The 8,118-nt window shown below is 38.3% G+C and overlaps 1 protein-coding gene across 1 annotated transcript; it reads left to right on the forward strand.

The window, feature by feature from the left end:
* The first annotated feature begins 5,835 nt into the window (after nucleotides 1–5,835).
* On the forward strand, nucleotides 5,836–6,729 carry LOC147630447 (uncharacterized). The gene is made up of 2 exons (XM_086810000.1): nucleotides 5,836–6,385; nucleotides 6,487–6,729. The coding sequence occupies exons 1-2, from the start codon at nucleotides 5,844–5,846 to the stop codon at nucleotides 6,569–6,571; spliced, it is 627 nt and encodes a 208-aa protein (XP_086666126.1). The 5' UTR covers nucleotides 5,836–5,843; the 3' UTR covers nucleotides 6,572–6,729.
* The last annotated feature ends 1,389 nt before the right edge of the window (nucleotides 6,730–8,118 follow it).

Genomic DNA, 8,118 nt, shown 5'->3' on the forward strand with positions numbered 1-8,118 from the left:
TGCGGGTTTTGAGGGCCTTGATCCAAGCTTCACAGAAAAATCAAGATCAAAAGAGAGAGACACTCATGGGCTTTTTCTAAATGGATCAGATCTTTGCTTCTTCAAGATAGAGAAGAATATGCCAAGCTTTTTACTGCCATGTTCTCCAACATTCATTACAAATAAGCAAGTTGTTGCTATCTCATTCCCCGCAATCAATAACTTTCTAGAAAATGCTAGAAAAGAGCTAGTGGAGGGAACCAGTGAAAGCAATGCAATTTGGAAGCAATACACACCTACCATACAGGGAGTGTACAACAATTTGCTTGCCAAACATGCAGCAAATAATCAGATGAGATTAACGAAAGCAAAAAGAGTGCTTTCAATCATTGATACAGTGGAGAGAGAGGTTAAGAGAGAGCTCTATTTAGAGCTTAAGAAGACATTTGCGGCCACTAACACAGGTAATGTGGCATGTAGTGTGGGTCAGATACTTTGCTTTAATAGTAGGTATTTAGGGACTTCTTGCTCAACATTAGCTGGAAGTTCAGGAGCCCCTATTATCCCCTTATCTCTTCCTAATCATTTTGTGGGTGTCCAAAAAGGGGGTTGTGTTGGAAGAGACATGAATGTGGTTACTTCTTCAGATAATATTGACTTTGTGAAGATGTATGTAACTACTGTACTGCCAACTTTGCCCCTGCCAGATGATAGTTTTTGGTCGAACGGAAGTTGGGATGGTTTTCGGAATTGGCTTGAATTACACCAATCCCAGATTCCACAATCATCTGTATGGATCATGACCAAGGCTCCTAAAGAAAGGAGGTCGTCCAAAAGAAAAGCTCTCTGGCCACCATAGGTTTCACAAATGTGGAAACTCAGCTAGGTATAACCAGAGAAAGTAAACGTGAGTAATGGAGCTTTACTTTGATAGGTCTGCAGATTGCTACAGGACTTCATGACAGGTTTGTAGCAACATCCAGGTTTAATACAAGTCCTACTCGGACCAGTTTCCATCGTCCTATGTTAATGTGAAGAATACATAACATTTTGTTTAGGCAAGACAGGAAGGATATAGTCCACATGCTGGTCAAGCTCCAGCAATATCCAGTTTTGATATGTTAATGTGAAGAATACATAACATTTTGTTTAGGCAAGACAGGAAGGATATAGTCCACATGCTGGTCAAGCTCCAGCAATATCCAGTTTTGATACAAGTGCGAATGGGATGAGTTTCTGATGCTTATGTTGAAGTACACAGTACACAACATTTTTGTGCAAGAATTACAGGAAGAATAACACCTCATGCAAGGTCAAGCTTCGACTGCTCAATGTCCTAGCTTAAACAGTACCCAAAGTTTTGTACATGCAATACATGAAGAATCAGAACTGTAGTTTAAGTTTCATGCATAGCCTTTGTGAGGAGTTACTGCTTTATTTGATGCTAGTATGGAAACGCTTCATGCTGATTGTGTTCTCTCTTACTTCTTTTGGTGATAGTATACAGATAGAGGTAAAGTGATCATTAACTAGATTTGATTATTAAGTTCAATGCTACACGGGGATGGTGAAAATTTAGTAGATAGACAAAAGTTAAGAACAAGGTGTGTCAATTGCTGGGGTGCTCGTTAGCATTGGCATGGACAGTAAGTTTTGCTCTGTTTTTTCTGAATAAGTCAGTGTGTGTTCGCGTGCATAATTGGGCATAATGGGGCATGTGGCTTAAATTGTGTTAGCCACCTTCATGCTGCAGAGTCCAGACTAAAGTGCATGTTAGAGCTCTAGTTGGGGTGGCCATCTTTCTACTGCAAGAGGCAACCGTGATGCTAATTTTGGACCCTAGAGTGTAAATTGTTCTTTGCAAACTCTTTCGGTTCATTCTCGATCCCTTATTCAATTACACGCACAAGTAGGCTTGATCAACATGCAGATTTCGGCAGTGCTGATGCCGCTTCGAGAAGGAGGTGACTTCGGCTAAGATATCTCTTCCCAATATTAATGTCCAAGAGTCTCCAGGTTGCCACTGTGGCTCAAGAGAGCAGTTCTTCAATACCAGCGCCTGTGTATATGGACCTTTTGTCGGGCAAGGATGTAGAGCTAATACCCAGGTCATCTTTATTCAGGCAGGGTTGGTCCGTATAGAGTGACATGAAAGCCTCTTGGTAGTAGACACCCTATAGCTTTACTGTTGACTGCTTTTTGGTCTCCACCTGTTCACTGCTGGGACTGCTGTGTGACCTCACCTTTGTGCGAGCCAATCTTGTGGCGACCTAGTAGTTGGGTACTGCAGACAAGCTAACCAGGCCGTCACTGTCTGTGACAGAAGACCCTGTGATGCCCAGCTCATGTACTGCTTTAATGGGCGAACAACCCAACCGTTGGGACATATTACCCCCCAGGTAGCGAAGAGCCGAAGCGAGGTGCCAAACCTTTTGTCGGTGTAAGCTGATCAACCTGTTATCCCTCGCTGTACAGCTCGTCACCCGTACAACTGTACAACGCGCCAGCCCATACATATGTACTATCCTGCACTGTACATCCATACTGTCCCACGCCGTACAGCCGTACTGAAGTACCGTCGTACATTCTGTGCATCGAGCATCGTACAGATTCCGTACAGTCGTCGTATGATTCCGTACAGCCGATACATGTGTCGTACGGCATCATATTGTTGTCGTGCACTGTGCCGTACATCCGTACAAAAGGTGGTTGATGAAGGAGGGATGGACTGAGGCTCAGTCCCTTGTCAACGGGCCACCCGTTACAGGCATGGGGGGTGGGGTGGGTGGGGTATGCGACATGCGCGCAAGGGGGGGGGGGGCATGGGGAGTGGGAGGGGGGGGGGGGGCTATTTAAAATGTGAAAATGAATTTTTTTTTTAAATAGAGCTTTTTTTATTAAATAAAAAAACGTTCATAGGAATATTTATAAAATATTTATAAATTTGAAATGCATTTGTATTTTTTTTAAAAAAATTTTAAATTACGACATTTATAATTTAAAATGTGAAAATTTTAAATTTAAAAAACGTTTAATGAGGCATTTTTTATTCAAAATGTGAAAATGTAAAAATTTTGTTTTTTTAATGTAGCATTTTCTTTTTGGTAGAATTTAATTAAATTTTAGTTTATAAGAAAAATTATAAAAAATTTCTAAATTTCAAATGCATTTTAATGTTTTTTTGAAATTTATGAATTACGACATTTTTTATTTAAAATGTGAAAATGAATTTTTTTTTAAAAAAATAGAGCTTTTTTTATTAAATAAAAAACGTTCATAGGAATATTTATAAAATATTTATAAATTTGAAATGCATTTGTAAATTTTTTTAAAATTTTTGAATTACATTTATAATTTAAAATGTGAAAATTTTAAATTTAAAAAACGTTTAATGAGGCATTTTTTATTCAAAATGTGAAAATGTAAAAATTCTGTTTTTTAAAATCATGTTTGAAAAAAAAGAGATTAAAGTTATTTTTTTAATTAGAGCTATTTTTAATTAAATAAAAAAACGTTTAAATTTTAGTTCACAGGAATAATTATAAAATATTTTTAAAGTTGAAATGCATTTAAAAGTTTTTTTTAAATTTTTGAATTACGATATTTTTAATTCAAAATGTGAAAATGTAAAAATTTTGTTTTTTAAAATCATCTTTGAAAAAAAGAGATTTAAGTTATTTTTTAAAAAAACGTTTAAATTTTAGTTCATAGGAATAATTATAAAATATTTCAAATTTCAAATGCATTTTAAATTTTTATTTAAAATGTGAAAATGTAAAAATTAGGTTTTTAAAAATCATCTTTGGAAAAAAAGAGATTGAGCTATTTTTTTTAAATAAAAAACGTTTAAATCTTAGTTTATAGGAATAATTATAAAATATTTTTAAAATTGAAATGCAGTTGAAAGTTTTTTTTAATTATTTTTGGAATTACGTAATTATTTATTTAAAATGTGAAAATGTAAATATTTTGTTTTTAAAATCATCTTTAAAAAAAGAGAGATTAAAGTTATTTTTTAAATTAGTGCTATTTTTATTTAAATAAAGAAACGTTTAAATTTTAGTTTATAGGAATAATTATAAAATATTTCTAAATTTGAAATGCATTTTAAAGTTTTTTTAATTATTTTTGGAATTACGTAATTTTTTATTTAAAGCCTGAAAATGTATATGTTTTGTTTTTTGAAATCATCTTTTAAAAAAAAGAGATTAAAGATATTTTTTTTATTAGTGTTATTTATATTTAAATAAAAAGACGTTTAAATTTTATTTTTAAAAATGATCTTTTAAAAAAAAGAAAATAAGAGTTTAAGTTAGTATTTAAATGTCAAAAAGTATATAATTTGTTTTTTAAAATAATCTATTTAAAAAAATTTATAAGTGAAGTTTACAAATTACTGAAGTTTTGAATTTAATATAACGTTTAAATTTTGTTTTTAGAATTCAGTGGTATCAAGAACAAGAAAATAAGAATTTTGTTAAAATAAGAAAATAATGTATTAAAAACAAGAAAACAAGAAAACAAGAACAAGAAAAAGAGAGATTAAAGTAGGTTCTATGTTATCTTTGAAATTGGTGCTATTTTTATTTAAATAAAAAAACGTTTAAATTTTAGTCTTCAAAACCATCTTTTAAAAAATCATCGTTTATGTGGAATATTATAGATTATATAGTTGGTTAAGAGTTGTTTCATAATTTAGGTAGAGTAAGTAGGCTGTATAAAACACCACATGGGCATTATCCCTAAAACACCACACCACATGGGCAAAGACCCCAACACTAGAGTGGTTAGATGCATAAGCATATGGCTAATTGGATCTTGTAAATGCACCAGCGCATCGAAAACACATACGTAATTTTTATGATTGTCCAAAGGTCTCCTCTCTCCCCAAGCATGGGAACCAAGTGATGATCTATAGGAATGGCCACTAGTTGAGGTGGATTGCCCAACCAAAATAGATAATATTGAAAAGGCTTAATTATTTTCTCAAAGTTCTCGTTTTAAAAGGTCTGTAGTGTGAACCCGCTCTCTTTTTTAATGTGTAGTCCGAGAAATACTAGATGCGCCTTGCTTGTGTATCGTTCAAAGTAATGTATTAGGTATCCTTCTATCTCCTCCATATCTATTGCAAACCCAAGGCAGTAAAGCATTCAAAGAAGGTCTTATTAACCAAACCTCTCCACTATCTGTCCTTAGTATAGGGGCCATAAGTGGACAATGTGGTCCTTACACCACATGTGGAAAAGTTTCATATTGGATAAAAAGTGAAAAAAGGGAAACATATAAGGAAAAAATATTTGAGACATCTAAGTTTAAAAATGCAACAACTTGAGTTTGAAAAAATTCTAATCAAAATTAAGAATTATTAATAATATTGATTAATATTGAGCCACACATTTGGCCCATCTACCGGTAGGTGCATAGGATGATCCCAACGACATCCTACCTCATCAAGGAGTACATACGCATAGTTTTCATTACGTAAATAGATTATAAGTCATATTGAATAGAATATTATTTTCATTACCCAAATAGAATATTAATTTCCATGTGTTTTTTTTGTGCATGCGCCAGCCAGCGCACAGGTTCTAGCACCACTATTCGTATGCAGATAGAGATGCTGAGAGCTGAGATGAGGGCACTGCAAGATGCTAGGGCACCCCCTCACTTGGTTGCGAGTCTAGATTCAGTTATTGAGGCTCTGGGTCGATTGGACACAGTTGAGGACGTTGTGGATAGCTTTCAGGCACAGGCTGAGGCGGAGATCACTGGTGGTGGCTTGGATTGGAGAGCCATTCGTTGAGCGTGAGTCACATCACAGGCAGGCCTTGGAGGATATGTTTTGGGATGGTCACACCGAGGCGATGCGACCACGATCAGGGCTCCCCTTGCATATTTTACGTTGTAGGCACTCCATCATAGCAGCACACATTTATCCGAGATATCTTGCTGCGAATGGTGGTCGATTGCCTCACAACCGTCAGATAGCCAGGTCGTTTGCCATGCAACTATACGCTGAGTTTGTGCTTGGTCATCGGGTGGACTACCTTAGTACCCGTCCAGGATCAGGAGCGAGATGTGGTAGGATGGGGCGTCAGGAGCGTCAGATTGCAGGTGTTCGGCGTCGACGTGAGGCACCAGAGTTGCACACCATCCCTGCACCGGCATTGCGAGCGGTGGGAGGACAGATTAGGGGGGATGTTCATTTAGTGGCATCATCCTTGCAGCACATGGTCTCTGCCCTATCGAGATCTATTGCGATTCCACCTCCCCCACCTCGATCATCGATGGAGCCTCCCACATCTACACCACCTCCCACATCTACACCGCCTCAGCACGAGTTGGAGGCTCGAGACACACGGATTGCAGAGTTGGAGGCATTGTTGGCCGAGAGTCTAGGGACGAGGTTAGTTATTTTGATTATGTTAGTTTATTTTTTTGTAGCGTGTTTTGAACTGAAGTTTTTTGGTTAATTCTCACCATGTACGCGACATGTTTGCATTGCAGGCACATCTATTGCGTCAGGAGATGGAGTCTCGCGTACGACTGTTGCAGACAGATTTGGAGGAGCAGAGGATTCGGACATGCATAGCATACCATCGTGCAGAGCACTATATTTTGCAGTTGAGGCATATTAGTCGTGATCCATCTCGCCATAGGATCGACCCCAGCGTGGCCCTATACCCCGCTCCTCCTGTAGATGTGCCGACTAGGACACCCATAGACGCAGCAGTCATAGCCAGGCTTCCTACTGCCACTTGTGTCCTTTGCCACGAGGAGTTTGACACCGTAGGGTGGTTTGGACTAGGGTGCGGCCACATCGCACATCTCCATTGCATGACCCGCCACACATGGTGGCACGATCAGTGTGCCCTGTATGCTTTGCTGACATTGATGTGGCGACATACAGAGGACTAGGCATGGATGATCTATATCCTGGTCGTCGTCAGGCCGTTGATCCATTCGCCCGCGTAGTCTTGACAGAGCACTACAGGGAGGAGGCACAGAGAGCGTTGCTGATGCAGGAGGGTGCTGATACATCGGTGGTTGCAGCATGCGTTCCACGACGCTTTTCGTATGGTGATTTCATGCCAGGTGACGAGGCACGAGCAGAGGAGGCATGCCGGATTGAGCGAGAGGCAGAGCTGCAGACATCATTGCAGCAGTGGGTGGAGCAGCAGCAGCTAGGGCGGGGCCGAGACCAGCGTCTTCTACACGTAGAGACGATTACTCGCGCTGGATTTGAGGCACGAGTATTCGCAGATGCATGGCTATGGGAGCTGAGACACGCGTACATAGAGGAGGTGAGGGAGGCAGAGATGGCAGCGGTGGCGCGTGCAGCATGCCCTCCTCTTCATCAGGATGAGGCTGGCCCATCTCATGCAGGTGATGAGGCTGGCCCATCTGAGCCGGCTTTGCCTGAGGGCACACAGCGGACGGTTGGGCAGCGGGTCATACAGGAGCCACATCAGCGTTCCACTAGAGAATCATATGTAGAGCTATCAGATTCGGATTCAGATTGATTGTTTAGGCTTCACACGTTTCTTGTATAGGGATGCACTTCTGCAGCATGATGATGATGATGTACAGATTCATTTTGGTACTTTCATGATATTGTTCCCACTTTTATGATGTATGAGCATTTTCGTACTTTCATGATGTTCTTCACACTTTGTTTATCTCAGTTTATAGTTTGTTTAAATGTAACATAAACATTTAAAATTAGGAGTATGATTTTGAATTTCGAATATCTCAATTCACACATCTAATACATAAGGTATTTAAAAAAGAATGCCATGTGAAGTAATTGTAAACATTATGCATTGAAAAAGTGTTCAAGTTCCAACTTTATCATTTTGAATATCATATTGAATTTCGTATATATCAATGCTTGCAATTATTACACTAAACCTAAGAGCCGTGCGAAGTTTCATCCCCATGTGCGTATTTAAAATTAAGAGTATGATTTTGAATTTCAAATATCTCAATTCACACATCTAATACATAATGTATTTTAAAAATAATGCCGTGTGTCGTAATTGTAAACATTAAGCATTGAAAAGGTGCTTGCAAAAATGTATGCATTATACCTTCCACGTGGCGCAAACCAGATCAGTTGGAGACCAAATCTTGCGTGGA

The sequence above is a fragment of the Cibotium barometz genome, chromosome 16 (genome assembly GCF_041138505.1).
Source record: "Cibotium barometz isolate CiBa-2024 chromosome 16, ASM4113850v1, whole genome shotgun sequence".
In the NCBI taxonomy this organism is placed as follows: Eukaryota; Viridiplantae; Streptophyta; class Polypodiopsida; order Cyatheales; family Cibotiaceae; genus Cibotium; species Cibotium barometz.

Excerpts from the sequence above, each read along its gene's own strand:
- LOC147630447 (XM_086810000.1), top strand. The coding sequence starts at position 5,844 with ATGCGACCACGATCAGGGCTCCCCTTGCATATTTTACGTTGTAGGCAC. Across the intron at positions 6,386-6,486 it reads GCCGAGAGTCTAGGGACGAG|GCACATCTATTGCGTCAGGA; the intron begins GTTAGTTATTTT and ends TTTGCATTGCAG.